This window comes from Oncorhynchus nerka, linkage group LG16, assembly GCF_034236695.1.
Source record: "Oncorhynchus nerka isolate Pitt River linkage group LG16, Oner_Uvic_2.0, whole genome shotgun sequence".
In the NCBI taxonomy this organism is placed as follows: Eukaryota; Metazoa; Chordata; class Actinopteri; order Salmoniformes; family Salmonidae; genus Oncorhynchus; species Oncorhynchus nerka.
Genome location: NC_088411.1, coordinates 27,334,630 through 27,360,767, shown reverse-complemented (window position 1 = coordinate 27,360,767; position 26,138 = coordinate 27,334,630). Strand labels below are relative to the sequence as shown.

The following is a 26,138-nucleotide window of genomic DNA, read 5'->3' as shown; positions in this document are numbered from 1 at the left end:
GTGTCCTATGAAAGGGACACATCTCCAGGCTTCCATACATTTCAAGAACCGTAGATGCCACATCAAGAACCCCACACTTCACTCAACGGTTATTTGTTGGGCAAGAGTTCTCCAAGGAACATTAAGAGCTGAGAAAGAACCATTTAAGAATTCATTTTCAGTACAGTATCATTTATTGACCTTCAACTAATGTAAATGTAATTTTCTTTCATACTGCTCATTGACAATCAGAGTTTGAATAACACAAGGTGAAGAATAACAATATAATGTCAATATTATCAAATGTAAAATGAGTAACATTCTTAAAATATCATAATAAAACTTGTCATGGTATTTCACCCCAGAACCACACACCAGTGTGTTGAGTTTTATCCACATTGAAAGGCCGACTGACTATTAAGCGCACAATCTGACACATTATGCCAGCTCAATGATGATTGAACGTGATACTGACTTGCAGAAGTGAGAAACAAGTGAAATATCTGAGGTCAGTTACAGAGCCATATGTTATTACTTTGGAAGAAACAAGGTGAAGAAATCTTACATAATTGACTCAGAACATCTGAACTTTTATGGGAAAAGTTTAAGTCCATTTTGATGAATCGAATAGTTTGTTACAAAGAAGGATCCGTTCTTGGAATTCATCTAAATGAGTTGTGTTAAAAAATATCTAATGTTTTGGTCAACAGGAAAATGATTAATTTCCATGTTAACATTAGCAAAAGCAGCAGTAGAAAGGAAAACTACTGGATCTGTAATGACACATATGGGCCATTTCCTGGTGTATACTGTGGTTGCACACTCAAATTGATTGTAATTGTTAGCTTCCTGAATTTTGCAGGCGTTTAATTTGCCAGACTGGCCGAATTAAAAAACAATCATGAAATTCCACTCCTCCATATAAAAACAAGTATGTATACGTTTATTTACAAATCAAATATCTCTTGGCTAATCTATACATGTTTTTATATAACACAATTAAAGGCACTCCACTTTAAATACTGACATGCTTGATTGACAATCTGAGATCTTGAGAAGGAACTCATAATTATGAAAAGAATACAATTATAGAGTTTTCTTTCTGATGCTAAAGACACATGTTCAGAAGGATGGATCAGCCATAGTTTGGATTGGTGTAAGACACTATAGAAGTTCTAATGTATTGATTCTAATGTACGCTATTCTGCTATACATAGAGAAAACTAGGCAAGAACTGCCATTGTCTTGAACTCAGTGTTCCCCCTATGTTCATAAAATCATTGCTGCCACTCAAATAAATATTAATAATTCAGGATGCTAAACGTTTTCAGTGTAAACTTAAAAGACTAAAACCAGAAATATAGTATGTAGAAAATATAATGGAGCTATATATTTGTTAATAAGAACATATTTGAGAACTAACAATTACCAAAATAAAAACTAGACAGTCAGAGAGAATCTAAAATTCCAAGAATAGCATGGCATGGGGCCTCCATTGATTTTGTCATGTTTGAGTCACTCAGATAGCATACAAACACTGCATAAGCCTTGACAGAATGTGTAGAACTGCAGGAAACTAGCTTCAAAACAGCAACATTTTGTCTCCGGGGCCAAGAGGAGGGCCTTTAAATATTTTGGTCGGGGAAGCCCCCATCGCTGCTGGAAAAAATCCTAGGGGAAACACTGCTTGAACTCATGAACTTACTGTACTGGAAGGAGGTGAACATGTTTTAATGCTGCACGCAAAAACATAAAACAGTCCTTCAAAGTACAGTAAAGCATGACATGATAATAGCTAGCAATGAGTCAAGATCAATTGGTCAATGGTCTGTATATGACAAAAACATGTAGGCCTACAGTATGTCCTGCATTCTGTACTGTACTTATATGGTGCAGCAGTATCATACATTACTACAACTGACTGTATCGTGGAAGTATTAACTGGCCATGTGGCTTGTGACACCCCATGAACTCCTAGTTTCAAGTGAAACCACAAATCGCAGTAAAAATCCAGAGGACAGGAATGGATACAAACTCAGCATTAGCACATAACTAATTACTGTGGATCAATGTTAATAAAATCTTTCCTGACATATAAAGTCCATGTGCTATAAAAGGAACCTTGCATAAGGGGAAAACATTAAGCGATGTTGCAGGTTTCTATGACCAGAGAGCGAACTGCATTACAGTATACGTAAAGAGATACCCTCCCAGACTGTAACAGGCCATTGTAGTCATAGTATATGTGAGAGGAGGGATTGAGAAAAGAGCACAAGCTCGTTGATGAGAGGTATCAGATTGTAGCAACATCCTCTGCGGTAGAAGCCATCTTAGCTGACCCTACACTCCTTGTTAGGTGGCCAGGTAAAAGCCTTTTCTCTGTCCCACACAGCAGATGAGTGCAGTACACCTATCCAGCCTATCCGATGCCCATATGGGGAAGCAGAGGTAATGAGGGCACTGTAAAGAAACCCTTCCCTATCGCCCAGTGTATTCATCTAGTCTAATGCTCATTGAACAATAACATCAACTCAGGAGGAAAATAGATACATTTTTGATTTTCTTGTTCTGAATTTGAATCTGAATGTGAAATTCTAATAAGCACTGAAACGAGCTATAGGATGTATCTCCAACTTGCCTGTTCCTTGTTTGAGAATCTGAATGGATGATGTTTTGGATAAGGGTTAAATAATTACATGATCATTCAAAAATAATACTAAAATTATTAAAATAGTCATTGAGTCTATGGCAAAACGCTGAGAAAATAAATGTACAGCTTAGTAAGAAAGGTTGGCAGATAATGCTGAAATACAATTTGACTAAATGGGAGAAGTCTGAAGCAGACTTTTTCAGTAATTCTAAAAAAGTGTTTGCTTGGTTTTCTTGAACGAAATAGAAAATCGTGTTTATTTACCAATATTTCCGGGAATTTAACATTTGTGTCCAGATTCATCATCTATAGTGTGTATATCATTAGTCTCACATCTTAAAGAACAAGGATGCCATGAAGGGTGAGAGAGGTCAATAGACAAAACAAGCTGACAATCAAATCACAAGCAACGATTTCAATAAAGTGCATTGGTCCTGAGAAATGTTATACAGTGGCTGGGTGGGACATGGTTTCAGGAGGTTTGATGTTTCGCTCTATGGGCCATGTTGCCTCAGTGCTGCCTTCTGCAGTGTCATCAGAATTACATGTTCTGATTAGCAATAGACCTACCTGCAAAACAACACAATTTGAATAGGCTACTGAGTTGTACTAATGCTAGTGACTACTGCTATAATTAATTCGTCACTTTGTATAACCAACCATCTAAATAATAATAATAATTTCTTTTTTTCCTTCATTATCTCTATCATCAAATATTTTTGTATAAATCACCGATAGTTGACCCGTTGTTTCTATAGCGTAGTGGCAAGTTCATTTAAGCCTAACCTAAAATGTTTGATAATTTTTTTTACATGTTTCACTCTACTTTGCACTTACTGTGAGTATAAACTATAAAGACTACCCTAGCCCTTGTGAGAATCTATGTGGACAATAGTTTGTTTTCTTATTAAACAACTTAAAACCCTTTTGGCTGTTTTGGAGAAGATAGGCCTATCAACAGGGAAAAATACAGACCGCAGGTGCTCTCCTCTCTTCAAAGGTCTTCTTCCTGGCAAAACAGTGACGCCCGCGGTTCAGACGGTGTTTGTTGTTAAACATTTTTTTAAATGCAATTTACGCAGACGCTGGCCTATAATACAAATAATAATATCACACTTTGAGAGGCTCTGGAATAGGCTATATTTTGTCTGTGTATGTAGGCCTATAAGACTAGAGTTAATGGGCCTAAATTGGTCTCCAAAACTGCACACGCTTTACATAAGGTAGCTGTATCCACACAGCTACTTGCGCTTTCACCTAGCGCCTTGACAAGAGGCAGCCCATGAGATGTCACGCGCAGCCTGGGTCTCCGGGGACAATAAAGGTTACCAAGCGTGAAGTATCAGGGGTGCTGGAGTAGCACTCCACTTCAAATTATAGTTCGTGCTATGGATGTGAAGGGAAAATGCATAATAGATTCAGTGTACGGGTGAAGTAACTAAGCGAGCACTGAAAATAAACAGGAATCAAATCAAATGATTGATTGAAATAATTAGTCTCAGTAGCGGCCCAGGGCCCACACTCCAGCCCCTGTGGAAAGGTTGAAGAAAGCCACTTGTTGCTAGAGTGATCGCTCACACCTGCGTTGGGCGCAAATCTAATCTGTGATTTAAATTTGTACACAATGCCCAAGAGAATGTCCATGCGTAATTCTGTAAATCAGAGTAGCCTAAATCTTACGCTACATAGCCTATATGGATAGGGTAAACTCATAATCAATTGTTCGATATGTGTTTCTTAATGAGAATATAGAATATCCTGGCATATTCGTGAGTAGCGTAGGTCTTATTTCAAAACAGCTCTAAAAATCAGCTAGGTCTGAGTTATTGATAGCCTATCATCTACTCCGTGAACCATATTTGACCAACTTTGCCTCCTGGTCTGTCTGTACATTAAGACAAGATCTCCTCAGTCCTTCCAGTACTCCTTCCTGTGTAGGCCTATTGGGTAACAAGGTAGATATAAACATTTAATTATTGCATAGGCCCTCATTCATAGATCCTTAAACAGCAGAGACACCAAACGCCTGGGTTTAATTCGTTCTCTCTGTCTGCCCAACATGACATGTCTGAAAGAATGTAACTCATCAACCCGCGTCGGGCCTGTCTCGGGGTAGGCCACGGAAAAGCCACGTCCCGCAGCCACCCTGCGCTCCCCCAAAACATCTTGCAATAATCAGTCCAATTAGTGGAGGTCGTGGCAGAGAGCTCTCGGGTTAGCGGTGGGAGGTTGTGAAAATAGGGGGCGGCTATTAGAAGAAACGCGATCCCCATTCATCAGCATTGTAATAATCACCGCTCTGACGAGCCACGCGGGCCCAGCGAAGCTCTGATCAAAATGATCCATGGAAACAAGAGGTTTACAAACACTGTCAAGGCGAGACGGGTACCTTGATTCGGCCTGTCACTGCCAGGTTCCTCCCGCTTGCAGCAGAGACTTTGATGGACGCATGTGACTGCGCCGTCGCCCTGCAGCGCGCACTTTCCGCCTGCAAGGAATAAATTAATAGGCGCATCTTTAGCTGCAAGGAGCACTAGGCCTGTATATGACATTGCGTTGCTGTTGACAAGGAGCTGGAACAATAGGCCAAAGGCCTATTCTGTAGTTGTACTGTAGCCATGTGTAGCCTACGCCTAGTTGGCTCTTAGCATTTTCAGTTCATGATCCCCAAAGACCCTAGCAAACAGAATGACGTATTGATTGATGTGATTTTCGTGAAATTACTATTTTTAGTAGCATATAGCTAGGCCTAATAACTCAAACTATTTTCACATGGGCTAATGTATAATGCCTATATGTCAGATCAGAATTTCAAATGGATTTCATGAAATATTATTTTATATGGTGGCTAGAGCAATTGGCCTAGGTATTTATATGCCTATACAGTCTATGACCTATTAGACACGATCATAAAATAACGTTTCTCAATAGTCAAATAGTCTACCCACAAGCAGTCATTATCAGACATGGTGCTAAAAAGGGGGGGACAGACGACCATTGTCACGGTCATCGCAAAAGTTATCATAAACGATTTGGGAGCTTTATGCATGTTATGGTTCAATTCGGAGACATTTAGCTGTTTCTTCTAGATCGTTAGAGAAGATACGCGAATTTAAAAGCGCTCGAAGTGGCTGGTCTGTCAAACAACGTTTGGGTTCTCACTTTTGCTCCATGAAAAGGGTTTTCTTAACCCCTCCTTTAGATCCGTCTTGAAGCACTATTTCGTGTCATTGATTGAACTTATACATTTGATATAGGCAATTGGAAGTTATATGCAATGGTTATTTTTTAAACATAGTTATTAAATATTTATTACACATTTTCCCTTTCATCTTGTAGCCTTGGATTTATGATAATAATTGTTTAATTATTACACGCATATAGCCTATTAGCCTAATATTATTATTATTATTACATTCCCTTTGTGAGAATTTATTTTTAAGTGGACGAAGACGGGGAATATATAACTCATTAATGCTCAGTCTAATATGGTTAAATTATGAATTTTTCATATAGGCTACTCGTTTACACGATTAAATCGAAGCGTTGTTTTTATTAATACCCATCTCAGCAGCCTTGTCCCCTGATGATTAGCATCAGTCAAGCTAATGCCGAAATACCACTCTGCAAACTGGCTTCAGGCGAAACCCAAGTCAATTTATTAAACACGTTCATTTTGCGAGTGAAAACACAACATGAAAACGGATAAGGGTCTTCTTACAAGATAATTCATCTTAATGATAAAATGGAAAATAGTCAGTGTGCGTTTTTCATTTGTTTAACACCTCTTCCTTCGATCGGCATGTTAAAATGCATGATTTCGTGTATGACTATAGGCTACACATTATGCATGCATTTTAACCTACAGGTGCATACGAGACAGACCACTGTCCTTTCACTAAGGACTGATTTTCTTGCAATTAAGTGGCTCGGTTTCCTGGGTCTTATTTAGAGCACATAGGTCTGAATTAAGAGTAAACTAAACTAGGCTACAATATTAAAGAGAAATAGAGACAAAGGCTACCATAAATATTATAGCTTTTTGAACAAATATATCCAAATGATTTTGGATGCGTGATTAGCCTACCTAAATTCGAAGTAGGCCCATTGGCCTAGTTGCAATCAATCTTAACATCAAAAAGTAATTGATGCGAGGAAACATTCGTCGTTGACAATTTTTCTCTACCCAAAAATATAGGCCCACGCATCTAATTTGTTGACTAGACGAGTTGCCTACACTTTTGTTCGAAACCTATGTAGGAGCCCCGCCAGGCTGCACCCGCGCCGCGCCAGGCTACCCTGTGATCACTGACCCACAGGTTGGAGCAGCTCGAGCTCGCCTGAAAGAGGGAAGGCAACCGAGGTCCATTTTCATTGAAGGGATAACAACACAGAGCAGAACACGTTTTCATCTCTTGCCATATTACCACCCTTTCCATTTATACTACAAGCGTCAGCGATTCTATAATTTCACACAAAATGTAATTTTGCTAAGCTTTCTTGTGGTCTGAGGTGTTATTAAGTTAGATCAAAAAGCTTTTCGGATGAAAGCTGAAACAGGTTTTTGCGTTATATTTTACAGAAAGCAGATACCAGAGATGCGTTTAAGATCTGTGGATGGAAAGAGACCTGGCCTCGTGTGATATGATACTAGTGAGTGTAAATGTACTTAATGAAGAGGTCCCTCTGTGATGCAATATAAATCTATCAACTGGTCAATTCTTCACTCCACCGGTCAATACAAAAGTACATCTTCACAACAGGTAGCTATGGCACTCTCACTCAGAACAATTATTATTATTGGTAGTTTAAAAAGACATCATGGGCATATTTAATTATTAACATCTAATATATGTCTTATATCATCTCCAAACAAGAGGTTAATTTGTCTTACCGGCAGCATCAAGTAGGAGCTCTCGTTCCCCTCAGAAAGCCATAGAGAGCGCGAGCTCTCCGCGCTCTCATAGCAGAAGACACCTCTCTCAACCTTTGTTTTGTTATTCAGGCACCTTGAGCGTTTGCTCTAATGTTACAGTATTCCACATTGTACAGTTCCCGGGGATGTGTGCCCACGGGATGCCTGCCTGCCTGCCTTGTTAATTTGTCATATCCGCATGTGCATTAAATACTCTACAATGCATGGTTAATTACACCAGAGGTTATCAATGCGCACATGATCTAACAGGAGTTAAACTAGGATTTGAAGGTGAGGGAACTGTCTTCAAAACTGGGCACTTTTCTATGATTTTATTTTAACAGAAATCTATTTAATTCAACTGTCTCCCATTCCTGGAACACGTGTCAACAGTGGCCCAAGATTGCCCAAGTTATTCATACTTGGAGATATACTGTATCTATAGATTTTTGTTACTGTGTCAAAACATGGCAAATAATGCAAAATATGTGGTGAAACTATAGGTATTGTCCCCCAGCAATGTTATTCACGCCTAGCCTATAGTTTAAATATCATTTATATACCATGATGTTCCAGGTGAATTAGGCCTCCATACAATTCCTTATTACAATGTAATAAGCGTTAGATGACATATAATGAATAAGCAGTTATTGTGGAAACTGTGCATACACATGTGGTTCCTCGTTATGGACATGAACATTGGGTAGCATGATCTGTCGCACGCTCTGGCGCCATCCTCCCCAGAAAGAGGGATCACTGCTACACAGCCTTGCGCTCTTTGGCTGCCTCGAGTGTCTGTCAAACATCAGAGAGAAAAAAATCCCATTTACAGGAAAAAATCTGGGCAATATTTCTATTGGTTGGAGGGCTTGAATAGAAGGGAACAATCAGTCAGTGAGGCCAGGGAGCCACCTCAAACCATATCGGGTTACATTGAATGACAGCGTAACCATGGCAAATAATTTGACTAAAACTATTGTCTTATCCTCACCATCCCCGGGTCAGATAACCAACCAATCACAGTTCACATAATCGCTTTTCTTGCCAGTTTAGAATAATATTATTAAAACAAGCGAGCGAGCCTGGTCTTCAGGAGTAGGTAATGTTGAAACGACATAGAAAAGGTGGAGAACGACTGTGGAAGGAGTAAACACTCTCTCTCGGTGTACCTTGAGGGGAATGCTGTGCATTTTGTACTGCTATTCATAAACGGGACTTTCATTTTTTCTTTTCGATTGGATTTTATCCTCGTCATTTTTGATACAGCCTACTTTTGGAGACTTTCATGGTCATTTGTGGACTTACAGTGTCGGTTACTTGCTTTAATGTCTTAGCCATAAAAGGGGACGTGTAAGTAGAGAAAAACATACCTGTTTATTAACTTGCAACCATGTCTATGCTTCCAACTTTTGGCTTTACGCAAGAGCAAGTTGCTTGCGTCTGCGAGGTCCTCCAACAGGGTGGAAACATTGAACGGCTCGGGCGCTTTTTGTGGTCTTTACCCGCGTGTGAGCACCTCCACAAAAATGAAAGTGTTCTCAAAGCTAAAGCTGTGGTCGCATTCCACAGAGGAAATTTCAGAGAGCTTTATAAGATCCTTGAGAGCCACCAATTTTCCCCTCACAATCACCCGAAGCTGCAGCAGCTATGGCTCAAAGCGCACTACGTCGAGGCGGAGAAGCTCCGAGGCCGCCCTCTCGGGGCTGTGGGAAAGTACCGCGTTCGCAGAAAGTTCCCCCTGCCTCGGTCTATCTGGGACGGCGAGGAGACAAGTTACTGTTTCAAAGAGAAAAGCCGGAGCGTACTCAGAGAATGGTACACACATAACCCCTACCCTTCCCCGCGAGAGAAGAGGGAGCTCGCCGAAGGCACCGGGTTAACAACTACGCAAGTCAGTAACTGGTTCAAAAACAGACGGCAAAGAGACCGCGCGGCAGAAGCGAAGGAAAGGTACGAGTAAGTGAATGTTTACTCCTTGTCTTATTGCTTGTGTGCGTAAAAGTCTGGACGCTGATTTTAACTTGGATTATTTGTTAGGAAATATTGATTTATACATGCTAACCTCTCATTTCAAATCAGGGTACGGTAAACTATAGTATAATTTATTATAAGCTACCATTGATAATCATTCTAGCAAAAGCAAAAGCAAACTAATATCATGCTTTTATTTTGCCATTTCAACTATCCATAATCAACGGATGCCAAATATTAACTCTGGCTTCATGATCACATCTGAATTTATGTAAATGTAGATAATATATTTAGTTTCAAAAAAGTTCCTTGAATGTCAAGACGTGTTTATTCTGCTTGAGGGTGGTAGTTATTTTGCTATTGCTTAATGAGCTGTTTGTATGCCTACATTTCAAGTTTCGAAATTATACTGTACAGAAGAGCTTTAATATGTATTTAGTCAGGTGTTCACTCGGAGGGTGTCTGCTTTCTCCCGCTGGCGACTAATTCAAACTGAAACCACTGCGTAAATCATGTCTTTCCACTTTAAAACCATGAGTCATTGCGATTCAGACTGTAAATGTATGCCTAATACACGTTTAGCAATAATTAGGCCTGTCATTTGCGCCTGCCAGCTTGTGTGTACACAGTTAAGGTTTGCCATTATGCCTTCATACCCATAGGTCCAAACTAATAGCCTACACCAGTTTAGATATAGTTCAAATGGCTTAAACATATTTTTTTTCTAACATTGACTTGGTGAAATACAGTAGTGACAAATTCGACTATTCGTCCTCATTAAGGGTAGGGTGGTGATTGATACAAATGTGTTTAGAAACGGTTAAATCCACTGCAAATTTCTAATAATAATTTAATTATATAAATTATACAGCAACAGTAAAGGTACTAATATAAATCTTACACACATTGCATTTCTGTTTAGGGGTGTGTCGTTTGCGTCTGTGTGAATTCAAAAATAAGTTGCATGCACACTCAAATGCATAGGTATAAATAACCCTGTATGTATTTCCTGAACTTAGATTCTCCCGTTTTTATTATGCGGGCAAACAAGATCTGCACAATGAAACTAGATGATGCACGAAAATGTAACATTGTTACTAGTTCACATAGGCCTTGTCTCATGAATTTCACACATTGTTGTTTAACTTGCATAGACTATGAGAACTTCTTATTAAAAATACTGGAGAGACCAATGGCGGTGACGAAATATCCCCCACGGCCCATTGACCAGTTCCTAAAAGTTGTATATTAAAATCTGTACTAAATTGTTCATCCAAACATAGCTCGGTATAATTATGATAAGACTATGTGTTGTTTGCAAGCGAATGCATGTTTGTATAGGCTACCTGACAATATGGGCTAATATAGGGTTCATTATTACTTACCATATTATCATATTTCCTTTCCACAGGGAAAACAACGAAAACTCCAACACCAACAGCCACAACCCATTGACTTCTTCCATGAATGGAAATAAAACACTTTTGGGGAGCTCAGACGACGACAAAACGCCTTCAGGGACTCCGGATAACACCTCGTCGACTCCGGCAATGCTCATCGCTTCAAACTCGGGGCTGCAGATGCACGGCCTAGCGCCTCCACCCGGGCCTAGCGCCATGCCAGTGTCCAGCCATGACTCTGTGCACCATCATCACTCATTGCACGATACTATACTGAACCCTATGTCGTCTAACCTGGTCGACCTCGGCTCTTAAACACGAGACCCTGGTTGGAAGGGGACTTTCTGAGTTACGTGGATGTTTGAGAAAAGCTTCAGGCACCTGAGGCGAGGTGCAAAGGCGAAAGGACAGTCAGGAAAATGTGGCTCACACGGTGAGAGGTGAGATGGTAGGCGTTTAGCTGAAAGGTATTTTACCGGAATGTAATAACATGTTATATTGTTGAAAACAATAACAATAAAATGTCTTAATTCTTGTTACTATTATCGTTATTATTTTAGGGGATAGATATCAACAGATGCGTAAACTCAAAGTCAGGTACCCCATGACCTTTTGTTTACACATAGGTTTTCCAAGAGAGCCATATTCAGTTTGATTTTGTTTTGGGGTATTATCGCTTAAAGTGTTTTACTATCATGAGAGCCGTATGTGAACGATTAAAGATTATAATATCTTATTATTTGTATTTTCATTTGGAAAGCGACTGCATGTTAACTCTGCGATGAATAATAAAACATAAACAAATCGATCTCACTATAGTTTCATATACCCTTTACAATAAAAAAAGAAATGCATTCATTTAAAATGAGAACTTGTTTGATTTATATTATTTCAGCTTTTTATTTGAAAAATGGCAATTCATTTTTTGTGTGGAGTTTGTTTTTGCACATTAAGATATATTTCATACGATGGAAAACACCACTTGTGATTTTTTGCAAAACGCTTTAGAACCACACTCACATTTTAAACTATATTGTTGACCATAATGTCAACCAGTGCGTAAAGTAGCATAGGATGAGCATGATTTTCGTTGATTCATTATTTTGGAAAGGCGACAGAATGTCTAACCTGAAATCTGTGTCCATCTGTGTTACGTCTCCGCGTTATGATTCCGATTTCGATAGTAATCGTGTTGCAACATTGGGCTATCAAGTGGGCTAAGGTAGCCATTAAACCGGATGCAAAGGCATCTTACTGTAGGCCTAGACCTGGGACTTGACCTAAGAAAAAAAAAGAAAACACAGGTCTCATATCGGGCTATATGAGACCTGTGTTTTCTTTTTTCTTTCTTGCTGTAGGCCTAGACCTGGGTGTATGTCATTTCTCGAAATGTAATGTGACCAGACAACATTTCAAAGTAGCCTACAAAGTCTTTGAAAACGTAAGATATATATTTTCTTATAGCCTATATGTTTTTTTGCGCTTTCCTTGTCTTGTTATTTTCGTGTTTGAAGATATATGATGAAGGTGTATGGCGCGTATAGGCCCAAAACCCCAGTGCCTATGCGTATTACACTTTTACCCAAAGGTTTTCTGTAGGCCTATATTCTAGGCCTACTGATGTGCTGTGATTTCGTGACATATTACCCCCCCCCCCCTTCCAATATAGGCTAAAGATAATGAAAACTCTATTGACATTTTGCAACTTGCTGAAATTGGACATTGTCCATTGTGTGTGTTAACTACATGCATGGACTGCAGTATGGTGTAGATACCCACTGGGCACAGACCTCAATTCAACGTCTGTCCCACTTTGGTTCAAGGTAATTTCATTGAAATGACGTGGAAACCCTATTGATTCAACCAGTGTGTGCCCAGTGGGTAGGGTCTAGCGTTTTTTATTATTATGCGTGTCAGGTCAGTTCTGCCTACTCATCTATGTCTCATCTAAAGATAATATTTCTTACACTACGATATTTTACAGTACTATGTCATATGCCTATGGAATAGAATTAAAGTATTAACCTGACTACGGCTGTCATTCTATGGCATTCTTTAAAAACAGGACTGAAGAGTGCATTGGCAATTATCAATAAAATCTGACACAAATTATTTAGACCATAACGGAGGTTGATGTTCATGTGATGACACTTTTCCTTCTTCTTGTCGATGAGAACAAAATTGCGGTGTTCACGGAGACAAACACAAAACTAGAAACGTGTGTGAAGAACTGTGTGAAGAATTTCAACCCACAACCTGCCGTTATCCAATCTCTTCTACTTTCAAAGTCTTGTAGAATATTTCTAAAACAACATTGACATTCATTCCTCTTTTCAGGAATTGTCGGTATTTTATATTCAATGTTTTAGTCCTTACATAGTTTATGATAGTTGTATCTCTTTATTTAAATCAGTCCCCTTCCATGAGTCCTAGGCATGGATACCTTACGCAATTATACGTTGAATTGAATGTATGCCCTATGGACCCAATTCCATGTACTGAATATGATCTTTACAATATTTTTGTTGTTGCTGCTTTGTGGCCTTGGACTACGTATTCAGATATATGCAAGATGCTAGCTTAAAGTGTGCATTTATAGGTTGTACATAGCATTCGTATAATTGTGGCTATATAACCAAACGTTTGTATTGAGTGGTGAGCATCACACCTTGTTGGCTTATGGACCATGAAGTTATTGACGCTGGTATTCAGCCCTCTCACTTTATAATTAGCAAACATTTCAGTGGATACTCAAAACAACCATGCCCCATAATACCGTCTGTGTTTGGGTATAGGCGTAACACCAAATACCTTGGTTCTCACAAGACAAATATTTTAATTCCTGGGAAGTGCAAGGTTCTGCTCTTGACTTTCTCTCTCTTTCTCCAACAGCTGAAATCTGAATTTGAACTCGTTTGTGTGAGTGCAGCATGTGTGCCTTAAGAGTGGCAGAGAGGTTGTTCAACTTTTGGGCATAAAATGTTACAAAACTCTTTCGGCATGAGCTGGGCTAACCAGACCCCTTGGTTATAAATGCAATGCAACATGTTGATTTAATGCTGGGAAGCCAGTTTATAGGAACATTACTCAAACTGCAACGACGAAAAGTAATGGAAACAGAATAAACAATAGTGCATTTTTGCACATTCCACTGTTTCTCTTTCTCTCTCGAATTTTCCAAAGCTGCGTAAGACAGGCTGGTGTAATTTCTGTGGCTGTGGTTAGTAAGCAATTTTCTCTTTGTGGTATTAGGCCTATATTGACTGTAACAATTACGACTAAATTGGTGCAGATAACAGCCTTGCAGTACTTGTAATAGTACAAGTTTAGCCATCCGTTTTTCATTGTTAAAATATTATACACAGGGACTTGCGCAATGGCTTTGACTGTCCTGTAGATAAAAGCACTATAGGTCACGTGAGCCTACTCCAAGTAGCCAGTTAATAAGTGCTTAATTAGTAAATGAGAATGTCAATAATCATAAATAGAATGACTATTCAGTTCAAGGTTGAGTCACGCATTACTTTAGCGCATATATCACATCGACACCAACGCATGCTTTACGCAATGCAATATTTACGCATAGGTTATCTTTGTGCACCCCTTTGCCAATATTGTATAACATTATGGCGTATATACCAAGTGAGACTATTCTATTTCCACCAAGGAATGTTGACAGATTAATATTTTTTATGGGTCAATGGCCACACCAGGTCCAGTGGCGAATGTCTTTCTACGCAAACGGAAAGCTCGCTCACACAGGCACTGGTGTAGCCTGCTGTTAGACCTTACACCAGGTAATATATTGTGGGCCCTTATACTTTAACTATGGGTTTAGCCTGGCCTTTATCGTGGAAATGATTGGAATATGTGATTAGTCTGTAGGCCCAATTCTTCTGTTCATGCCCACGCGTCAAATTACTCATATTCAGGATTGATTGACATTTGCATTGTTCTGTAATTGTCAAATATGACTAATTATGTATGTCCGATATGTATTTAAATGCAATATTTTAGTCAATTGAAATGTAATTCTAGACAACATAGTGCTCATCAAGATTTGGGGATGACATTTTTCTCATGGTTTTATTTTTGTTTTGTAATTTAATCTGATATAGTTTTCCTGATAAAATTGAGATTTTAACAAAATATCAATTACAGACTAAGGACTAGATTTTTATGGAAACAAAGCTGTTGTTTTGTAAAATGCTATTGATTGTGATTGGGCTAGTCTCCTAACCAAGCAACATGTTCACTTAAAACCTTTTCTGACATGTTGGTATAATTCACCCGTAGCTAGCTTTTAATTACACGTGAATAAATGATAGGGGTTAATAAGCATAGACAGTATTGATTTCTAGGCATGTACAGTGCATTCGGGAAGTATTCAGACCCCTTGACTTTTTCAACATTTTGTTATTTTCGTCATCAATCTACACACAATACCCCATAATGACAAAGTGAAAACAGGTTTGAAGACATATTTGCACATTTATAAAAAATAAAAAACAGAAATACCTTATTTAGATAAATATTCAGACCCTTTGCTATAAGACTCGAAATTGAGTTCAGGTGCATCCTGTTTCCATTGATCATACTTGAAATGTTTCTACAACTTGATTGGAGTCCGCCTGTGGTATATTTAATTGATTGGACATGATTTGGAAAGGCACACACCTGTCTATATAAGGTCCCACAGTTGACAGTGCATGTCAGAGCAAAAACCAAGCCATGAGTGAGAAGGAATTGTCCGTAGAGCTCCGAGACAGGATTGTATCAAGGCACAGGTCTAGGGAAGGGTACCCAAACATTTCTGTAGCATTGAAGGTCACCAAGAAAACAATTTCCTTCATCATTCTTAAATGGAAAAAGTTTGGAACCACCAAGACTCGGCCAAACTGAGCAATTTGGGGAGAAGGGCCTTGATCGGGGAGGTGACCAAGAACCCGATGGTCACTCTGACAGAGCTCCAGAGTTCCTCTGTGGAGATGGGGGAACCTTCCAGAAGGACAACCATCTCTGCAGCACTCCACCAATCAGGCCTTTATGGTAGAGTGGCCAGACGGAAGCCACTACTCAGTAAAAGGCACATGACACCAAAAGGGACCTAAAGAACTCTCAGACCATGAGAAACAAGATTCTCTGATCTAATGAAACCAAGATTGAACCTGAATGCCAGGTTCAGTCTGGAGGAAACCTGGTACCATCCCCACAGTGAAGAATGGTGGTGGCAGCATCATGCTGTTGGGATGTTTTTCAGCAGCGGGGACTGGGAGACTAGTCAGGATCGAGGGAAAGATTAACTGAGCAAAGTACAGAGAGATCCTTGATGAAAATCTACTCTAGAGCGCTCAGGACAACAACCCTAAGCGCACAGTCAAGACAATGCAAGAGTGGCTTCAGGACAAGTCTCTGAATGTCCTTGAGCCAAGCCAGAGTCCGGACCTGAACACGATCAAACATCTCTGGAGACCTAAAAATAGCTGTGCAGCGACGCTCCCGGTCCAACCTGAAGGAGCTTGAGAGGATCAGCAAAGAAGAATGGAAGAAACTCCCAATATAGCCACACTCCATGGCCGTCAACGGATTAAAGGCAACCTATTACCTGTAAACTCATTTAGAACATAGAGATTTTTACAATCATCACTGAAATCTTCACCAAAAGTTATTTGAAGGTGTTGCCTTTCATTTTTTTCTCTGACATATAGGAATTTGAGGATGTTACATGACCTATAGCTAGGCCTACCTATTTCTATAGTACAATTGAGACAGTGTTCTGATACTAAACTCACAAATGTTTGTTTATATGCATGTTGACAGACTCCAGTCACCAGAGTATACTAGCTAGATAACGTTAGGCACAAGACGGATGGAATTTCAACTGTTCAGTTTATTTTCAGTCGTTGTTCCTATAGTTATTGGACTATAAAGTCACACAGATGGGACTTCTGTTGACAAAGGAGAACATCCAATTATATTCAAGACAACTAAGGAATATTCTAATCCCCCAAAACTTCCAGGCTATATAAATATGTCCTTTTACATTGACTAAGAAACGCCAAAAGAATGATGATGATTATTATTATTAGAATGATTATTTTTATTATTATTATTATTATTATTATTATTATTATTCATTATTATTATTCATTATTATTATTGTTGTTGTTATTATTGTTATTATTATTAGTAGTAGTTGTAGTAGAAGTAGTAGTAGTAGTAGTGATAATAGTAGTGGTAGTGGTAGTAGTAATAGAAGTAGTAGTAGTGGTAGTAGTAATAGAAGTAGTAGTAGTGGTGATAACAGTAGTTATAGTAGTAGGCGCAGTGATAGTAGAAGTAGTAGTAGTGATTGTAGTTGTAGTACTAGTGAAAGTAATAGTAGTAGTTGTGATAGTTGTGATAGTAGTAGTAGTAGTAGTAGAAGTGATAGTATTAGTAGCGATAGTATTAGTAGTGATAATAGTAGTAGTAGTAGTAGTAGTTGTAATAGTGATAGTAGTAACCGTAATAGTAGTAGTAGTAGTAGTGATAGTAGTAGTGATAGTAATATTAGGAGTAGTAGTCATAGTAGTAGTAGTAGTGATAGTAGTCATAGTCATAGTAGTGATAGTAGTCGTAGTATTGATAGTAGTGATAGTAATAGTAGTCGTAGTAGTGATAGTAGTCGTAGTATTGATAGTAGTGATAGTAATAGTAGTAGTAGTGATATTAGTAGTAGTAATAGTAGTATTATTAGTAGTAGTGATAGTAGTAGTAGTGATAGTAGTAGTAGTAGTAATAGTAGTAATAGTAGTAGTAGTGATAGTAGTAGTGATAGTAATAGTAGTTGTAGTAATAGACGTAGTGGTGATAGTAGTCTTGGTAGTGATAGTAGTAGTAGCAGTAGTAGTAGTAGTGATCATAATAGTAGTTGTAGTAGTAGACGTAGTAGTGATAGTAGTCTTGGTAGTGATAGTAGTAGTAGTAGTAGTAGTGATAGTAGTAGTGATAGTAATAGTAGTTGTAGTAATAGACGTAGTGGTGATAGTAGTAGTAGTAGTGCTAGTAGTAGTAGCAGTAGTAGTAGTAGTGATCATAATAGTAGTTGTAGTAGTATACGTAGTAGTGATAGTAGTCTTGGTAGTGATAGTAGTAGTAGTAGTAGTAGTAGTAGTACTAGTAATAGTAGTAGTAGTAGTGATAGTAGTAGTAGTAGTGATAGTGGTAGTAGTAGTAGTAGTGATAGTAGAAGTGATAGTAATAGTAGTTGTAGTAGTAGTGGTTGTAGTCTTGGTAGTGATAGTAGTAGTAGTAGTATTAGTAGTAGTGATAGTAGTAGTAGTAGTGCTAGTAGTAGTACTAGTGATAGTAGTAGTGATAGTAATAGTAGTTGTAGTAGTAGATGTAGTAGTGATAGCAGTCTTGGTAGTGATAGTAGTAGTAGTAGTAGTAGTAGTGATAGTAGTAGTAGTAGTAGTAGTAGTAGTATTAGTGATAGTAGTAGTAGTAGTAGTAGTGATAGTAGTAGTAGTAGTAGTAGTAGTAGTGGTAGTAGTAGTAGTAGTGGTAGTAGTAGTAGTAGTGATAGTAGTAGACATAGTAGTGATAGTATCCCCCCCCTTAAAAGATTTAGATGCACTATTGTAAAGTGGCTGTTCCACTGGATGTCTTAAGGTGAATGCACCAATTTGTAAGTCGCTCTGGATAAGAGCGTCTGCTAAATGACTTAAATGTAATGTAAATGTAATAGTAGTCTTGGTAGTGATTGTAGTCGTAGTAGTGATAGTAGTATTAGTAGTAGTAGTAGTAGTAGTAGTAGTAGTGATAGTAATAGTAGTAGTAGTAGTAGTAGTAGTGGTTGTAGTAGTAGTAGTGATAGTAGTTGTAGTAGTAGACGTAGTAGTGATGGTAGTCTTGGTAGTGATAGTAGTAGTAGTAGTAGTAGTAGTAGTAGTGATAGTAATAGTAGTTGTAGTAGTAGACATAGTACTGATAGTAGTCTTGGTAGTGATAGTAGTCGTAGTAGTAGTAGTAGTAGTAGTAGTAGTAGTAGTAGTAGTAGTAGTGATAGTAAAAGTTGTAGTGATAGTAGTAGTAGTAGTAGTAGTAGTAGTAGTAGTAGTAGTAGTAGTAGTGATTGTAGTAGTGATAGTAATAGTAGTTGTAGTAGTGATAGTAGTCTTGGTAGTGATAGTAGTCGTAGTAGTGATAGTAGTAATATTTGTTTTAATAATCCATTGTTTTTCTTGCTGTCATTATATATTTAGCAATAAGGACTGAGGGGTTGTGTTATATTGCCAATATACCACGGCTAAGGGCTGTTCATAGGCACAATGTGAAGCGGAGTGCCCGGATACAGCCCGTAGCTGCATATTGGCCATATACCACAAACCCCCGAGGTGCCTTATTGCTATTATCAACTTGTTACCAACATAATTAGAACAATAAACAAGTCATGTGCTTCATACCTGTGGTATATTGTCTGGTACCCCACGGTTTTCAGTCAGTCAGCATCCAGGACCCAAACTACCAGGTTTATAATATTAATTATACTTTTTAATTTTTATTGTCCTAGTCTACTAGTCATCAACATTCATTAATAACTACCCGTTACATAGGTGTGATGGAATGTTTTGTGCAGAGTTGAGAACCGTTCCATGGAGTGAGGTACAGAGGGATGTGTATTGATGGACACATTGATTACAACATTTCTTGGCTTATAATGCAGTTTGAGTGTATCAGGTGCATCCCATAAAACAAATGAAACCCGTGGGGGGGGGAAACGGACGGTGTTGTGTTACGGTCAACAAAGAGCAGGGGAGTAGGCTATAACCAGAGGCTAAGCATTAATGCACCGAACTCCCCCGTACCGGACGCATACAGTTACAGTACACCTCTGTTGCCTGTCACAGACACTGACCTTTGCTTGAGTAAAAGGTCACTGTTCAGGCCTACTCCTCCTGAGTCTTATTGCGACACAATGGGAACCCTGTCACGAGTGGAGTGGAAGTTGAACTGGCTGTATGAAAAACTGGTTGTATGAAAAACTACTCCATCTCATGTAAATTGTAAATTTAGAAATTCAGATGTCGCTGGTCATGTTGAATCCATGAAGTTCAGCAGCAATAGTTTTTCCAGAGGTGTCATATGACACCCTACCATAAAATCATTCCACTCCAGAGAATAACTACACCATTCTTTGGAACACAATGGACAGGTTAAATCATTCACAGACCTTTAAGTATAGCACACAGTATTTTCTACATTGGAAAGTAAAAATATTTCAAACGGATTTAGCTGATGTTTTGATGTCATATATCAACTGGCAGCATAACCATGTTTTACATCTACACTCAGCAGCTAGGTCCAATTATTCTTCATAGGCCTATGTTAGGACTATCCTGAAATTACTGTCAGACCCAAAACATTTGAATGAACATTTTATAAACATTTTTAGTTCGGGTTTAACGTTGAGTGTGTCAGTATTAGGTGTACCGTTCCCGTCTTTGTGGTCTAATCAGTCTCTGTAATAGGGGCCCTTTTGATAACGTAAGGAAGGGTGCTAGTTACTCTGATTATACTTATTGCATTTATAGTGACAAACAATCTATGGCATCATCTAACCGATGCTGCTTTCAAAATGTCATCCACAGTATCTTACTAAACTGTCGAAGATGCTGTTTGGTTTTTACAGCCTCTCTATAGATGGTTGTCATGGCTGGACAAAGGGGTAATAATGGTAGGTTCTCGTGATATCACAACTCACATTTGAAATCAAATAGAAAATATCACAGTAGTCTGTGATAGACAGGATAGTCCAGAATGTTCAGTATATCATATGATTTATATTTTTACACTTCATAGAATATATAATTTTTATTCGATGTCACACACAAAGTGTCATAAGGGTGGGGATGATGATAGGTTCTTGTGATAGAACAAGTCACATGCCAAAGTGTGAGATCAGCTAGAATGTATGACTGTAGTCTGTGACACCATAGACCAGAATGTCTAATACTCATCATAGTGTTCCTATTGTTATGCATAATAGACAATAGGATTCTAAATCAATATAGAATCCATTTTCCACCTCATTATGACATCACAACATCCCTTACAGCCTTGATACTACTAGACAAACAGGTGGAATAGCTACTATTCCATCACAGATCACTGAGCATTATAGTTTTTGTGTACAGTTGGCTCTTATTTGTTTCCAGCTAAACAGCCAAACAGGTATTACTAGGTAGACTGAGTAAGTCAAACTGATGCCCAGAACAACTGTGTTCCTCATCAAATGCACTGTCACTCAAAAACAATGTTGGTTGGCTTGGTTTTGGAAATAAAATATATATGAGTGTATTATGTTGATATACAGTGTACTTGGCTTTAGGTGCTTTAAAGGCAAGTTTTCAAAGATATAAAGAGAGGATGACCATCTTTAACACCTGAAAGAGTGGTCTGTGCATTTGCGCAGAGCACTTTGTAATGCTAATAACATAAATATAAACTATCATTGAGGATGGATACGTGTCACTTAGGGTCTGTAGTGAATTTATGAAATGTCTGAGTTGGCTCCATAAACGAGGGCTGGGTAATTATAAGGTAACCTAGTGAGATGCAGTTCATCTTCAACATTGGTAAATAATATGGTCTAGGTTTAGATACAGCTAGTCCCTCCCTACTCTGACAAGGAGGAAACTGTGGTAGCCTAAACAGGGTGACTGTGTAAGTGAACCAGGGTCAACCTAAGACGATGAGGAGGAGGATGCATGTGTGTCTGTCTTCCTGCTGCAATGGAAACCAGAACAACTACACCTCAACACTGCAGACAAGTGTGGAATCCTTAATAAGCACACACTCTAACACACACACACACACACACACACACACACACACACACACACACACACACACACACACACACACACACACACACACACACACACACACACACAGTTGAGTAACAGCACCCTCTAGTCTAATGTTGACAAAATACCATATTTTATTCAAAGGTGAGTCGCTTGCAGCCATCCTGGCAGTGATGCATTGAACACTTGCACCCTCTAGAGGAAAGAAGCTTAACCAGCACCCATAATCCAATACATTACTTTACATCGCAATACAGTATCTGTTGATAGGGAGGTTTTGTTATGCACAAGACTTTACAGGATAAATGACTGAATCTATATCGTGCAAAGTCCAATATAAATATATATAGATACAATGACCTTTTTCTTGTTCTCACATGGTCACTCATTTCCCTTGCTTTTGAAGTGGTTAGAATCCATTTAAAAGCAGTCCTTTTCACACTACTGAACATAACTTTATTACTATAACTACTGTTCCATGAAGGAGGGAAATGAGGTACAACTTACTATGGGGAGTCACAATCTTGCGACATAGGTTGAAGGATTAACAATCACGCCTGACAAGGCCAATGAAATCTGTGCCTTGCTGGAAGCCCCGCCTTCCCAAGGTGATAAGCATGAGGCCCGGATTCGTTCCTTCAATTTAATACCGCTCTTCACCGAGCCCAGGAATGGAGGATGCGGGGCCAAATAGGGGTTGTACCTAATTTCCGTCCTTCAGGGAAGTGTAGTTAGAGTCATAATGTGATGTTCCCTTTCAGTCAGTCAACTTCGGTACAACCTACTTTGGAGAAATATAATCGTGCCCCAAGCCGACCCCAATGGATACTAGATGAAACGGCCCATGGCAGGCCACCCAGACCTGACCCCGCCAGATGCGACAGTCTGGGTGTTGCGCATACGGTTTGCCTAGTGCCTAGTGACGTTCCCCTGTCCCAGCCATAAGCATACTGTGTGCTGCCTAGTGACGTTCTCCTGTCCCAGCCATAAGCATACTGTGTGCTGCCTAGTGACGTTCTCCTATCCCAGCCATAAGCATACTGTGTGCTGCCTAGTGACGTTCCCCTGTCCCAGCCATAAGCATACTGTGTGCTGCCTAGTGACGTTCCCCTGTCCCAGCCATAAGCATACTGTGTGCTGCCTAGTGACGTTCCCCTGTCCCAGCCATAAGCATACTGTGTGCTGCCTAGTGACGTTCTCCTGTCCCAGCCATAAGCATACTGTGTGCTGACTAGTGACGTTCTCCTATCCCAGCCATAAGCATACTGTGTGCTGCCTAGTGACGTTCTCCTGTCCCAGCCGTAAGCATACTGTGTGCTGCCTAGTGATGTTCCCCTGTCCCAGCCGTAAGCATACTGTGTGCTGCCTAGTGACGTTCTCCTATCCCAGCCATAAGCATACTGTGTGCTGCCTAGTGACGTTCCCCTGTCCCAGCCGTAAGCATACTGTGTGCTGCCTAGTGACGTTCTCCTGTCCCAGCCGTAAGCATACTGTGTGCTGCCTAGTGACGTTCCCCTGTCCCAGCCGTAAGCATACTGTGTGCTGCCTAGTGACGTTCTCCTGTCCCAGCCATAAGCATACTGTGTGCTGCCTAGTGACGTTCTCCTATCCCAGCCATAAGCATACTGTGTGCTGCCTAGTGATGTTCCCCTGTCCCAGCCGTAAGCATACTGTGTGCTGCCTAGTGACGTTCCCCTGTCCCAGCCGTAAGCATACTGTGTGCTGCCTAGTGACGTTCCCCTGTCCCAGCCGTAAGCATACTGTGTGCTGCCTAGTGACGTTCCCCTGTCCCAGCCGTAAGCACACTGTGTGTTATACCGGGAGCAGTGACATCCAAGCGATAAAACCTCACCCCAGTATGTGGTGATGCCCGACTCGCTGCAGCACAAATATCTCCTTTAGTCAACCCTTTAAACATCGCCCAAGACTCTGCCAGATCCCTGGTGGAGGGGGCTCGTACACCGCTAAGTAACCATTGCCCCTTGCTGCTTGCTATATGCAAGGAAGATAGCCTCCACAATCCAGTGGGAGTGACGCTGCTAAGAGAGCGACCTGCGACCAGCTGGATTATCAAAACAGACAAAATGTTGGTCACATAACCGGATGTCCCGGTCCGTATGTACATGTGTAAAGCTTGCACTTGATACAGGGCATGTAACTTCTGTTGCTTTTCAGTACCAAAAGGAGGAGGTGAAAAGGGAAATAGCTCAACAGCTAAGGACCTGTAGGACATAGTCATCACTTTCAGGGCGAAGGCTGCATTTGGACGCAACATCACCTTAGAGTCGCCAGGGGAGAACTGAGTAGAGGAAGGGTGTACGGATAACGCATGGAGGTCCCCAACACGTTTAACCAAAGTCAAAGCAATGAGCAGGGAGGTTTTGTATGAAAGGATCTTCAGATCTACTGACTCCAGAGGCTCAAAGGGGGCCGCACACAGTGCCTCCAAAACCAGAAGCAAGTCCCATGTGGGCGCAATAGTTTTAGAGACCTTCTGAGATGACATACACGTTTCAGGAACCGCACCACCAGGGGGTGAACCCCGGGTGAGGTTCCATCAATTCCCACATGACACGCTGAGACAGCGGCCATGTACACTTTTAAAGTGGAGAATACTTGAAAAGCTTCTGTAGGAACATAAGGATGTCCCTCACAAAGCACTGAAAGGAACAAGTCCTTTATGATTCACCAGAGCTCAAACGCTTGCCACTTATACGCATACAGCCCTTGCAGATTGAATGATAGCTTTAGCCTTCAGATTGACCTTGTTAGTGACAAGGCCCATAGGAACCATATCTCCGGCCTCGCTTGCCAAACCTGCCCATGCGCCTGGGACAACAGGTCCCACAACGGAATTTTCCACGGATCCTCGCCTAAAAGGCGAAAGATCTCAGCAAACCAAGGCTTCCTCGCAATGCGCCCTGACTAAAATGTCCCATACCTGGGAGAGATTCCACTCCTGCAAGAGAGGGTCTACCTGGATAAAATATCTGCACCCAAGTTAAGGCAACCGAGGATATGCGTCTCCCAAAGTGAAAGCATATGCGCACTGCTCCCCAGCAATAGGGAACAAGCCAAGGTTACGAGGGAGAGATACAGTCTCTCCCCATCTGTTGATGCACACCACCACTGACATATTGTTGGTTCTGACCAGCACAAGCATGCCTGAGTGCCAGATACTTTGGGTAATTGACATGCAGTGCGCTCCGCTCCGGTGTCCATACCCCCTGAATCCCTTGGGGGGATGCGTCTGTCGTGATCACCTTGCAGGATACAACTCAGCACATGGGAGTCCCGTGACATTAGCAGAGGGTCTCACCACTGTGCCATGGCCCGTAGGTCTGACAGGGACACCTGAAGCCACCGACTTATTAGGCTGTGAGATGCATCCAAGTGAGTGGCTAGCACTCAGCACTGGAAGGGCCGTATCAACAATAGCCCCACAGGAACGGCTTTCATCATAGAAGACATCCTCCCCCGTAGGCATAGGCACAGGCTAAAACACTCTGTGACCAAGCTGAAATTTGTCTAAGCAGAACTGGAACCCGGACACCCTCAGAGGGGATAGAAATGAGCGATACGTGAGCGAGCATAGCTCGAGACCTAGAGACAGAATGCGCTGAGATGTAGGCAGATAGCTCTTTTTCTGGTTTCTTATGACGCCTAGAGACTGAATATGGGACAGTAGCATGGATGTGTGTAACACTGCTTGCCCCCTGCTTCCAACATACGTTGTGAGACTGTATAGCGTGCATGAAGCCCGGCCCCTTTATGGGCACAGGGGGCTCTGGCAATGGCTGATTACTGTTGTCACAGTAATGTTTTTGCGGAGGGGTGCACTGGTCACTCAGACCTGTGCCAAGGCCCCTTGTTCAGGGAGTTACCCCAGCCAAGTGCTCGGGGGGCTGATTCTTCATTGGAGGTGCACACAAACCTTGTTTCCTTCACTCCCTCCAACTCCAGAAACTGAAAATAGGAATGGGGTTACCATAACGCTGGAGGAAAGATAGTAAGTTTCACTCTCCGGAAGTTAAGCATGTTAGCCGATGTTAGCCAGGAGGCTTTAGCCAGGAGATACCACAAACCCACACCCAGGCAGCTACCACATACCCCACACCCAGGCAGCCACCACAAACCCACACCCAGGCAGCCACCACAAACCCACACCCAGGCAGCCACCACATACCCCACACCCAGGCAGACACCACATACCCCACACCCAGGAGACACCACTACCCCACGCCCAGGAGCCACCACATACCCCACTCCCAGGAGATACCACAAACCCACACCCAGGCAGCCACCACATACCCCACACCCAGGCAGACACCACATACCCCACGCCCAGGAGACACCACATACCACACTCC

At 40.7% G+C, this 26,138-nt stretch overlaps 1 protein-coding gene and 1 long non-coding RNA gene across 4 annotated transcripts in view; one reads left to right on the top strand and one right to left on the bottom strand.

Annotated features, from left to right (window-relative positions):
* LOC115144360 (uncharacterized) overlaps positions 1–9,200 on the bottom strand; it is a 45,806-nt gene extending 36,606 nt beyond the window's left edge. The window contains exons 1-2 of one of the 2 annotated variants that reach the window (XR_010459337.1): positions 8,915–9,200; positions 5,019–5,117 (exon numbers count right to left, since the gene is read on the bottom strand). This is a non-coding gene — a long non-coding RNA (uncharacterized LOC115144360). Of the gene's footprint in view, positions 1–5,018; positions 5,118–7,523; positions 7,728–8,914 lie in introns of those variants that run through there. The other variant, XR_003865807.2, reaches the window with a different exon arrangement.
* six2a (SIX homeobox 2a) lies at positions 8,442–11,723 on the top strand. 2 transcript variants are annotated; one of them, XM_029685322.2, is made up of 2 exons: positions 8,442–9,494; positions 10,927–11,723. In XM_029685322.2, the coding sequence occupies exons 1-2, from the start codon at positions 8,935–8,937 to the stop codon at positions 11,228–11,230; spliced, it is 864 nt and encodes a 287-aa protein (XP_029541182.1). In that variant the 5' UTR covers positions 8,442–8,934; the 3' UTR covers positions 11,231–11,723. The 2 variants fall into 2 exon arrangements, with proteins under 2 accessions (XP_029541182.1, XP_029541181.1); XM_029685321.2 differs by having other exon boundaries at positions 8,442–9,500.
* Positions 11,724–26,138: the final 14,415 nt, after the last annotated feature.

Bases quoted from the DNA above. Each gene is read 5' to 3' on its own strand.
- six2a (XM_029685321.2), top strand. From the start codon at position 8,935: ATGTCTATGCTTCCAACTTTTGGCTTTACGCAAGAGCAAGTTGCTTGC. The intron at 9,501-10,926 runs GTAAGTGAATGT...TCCTTTCCACAG, and splicing joins GAAGCGAAGGAAAGGTACGA to GGAAAACAACGAAAACTCCA.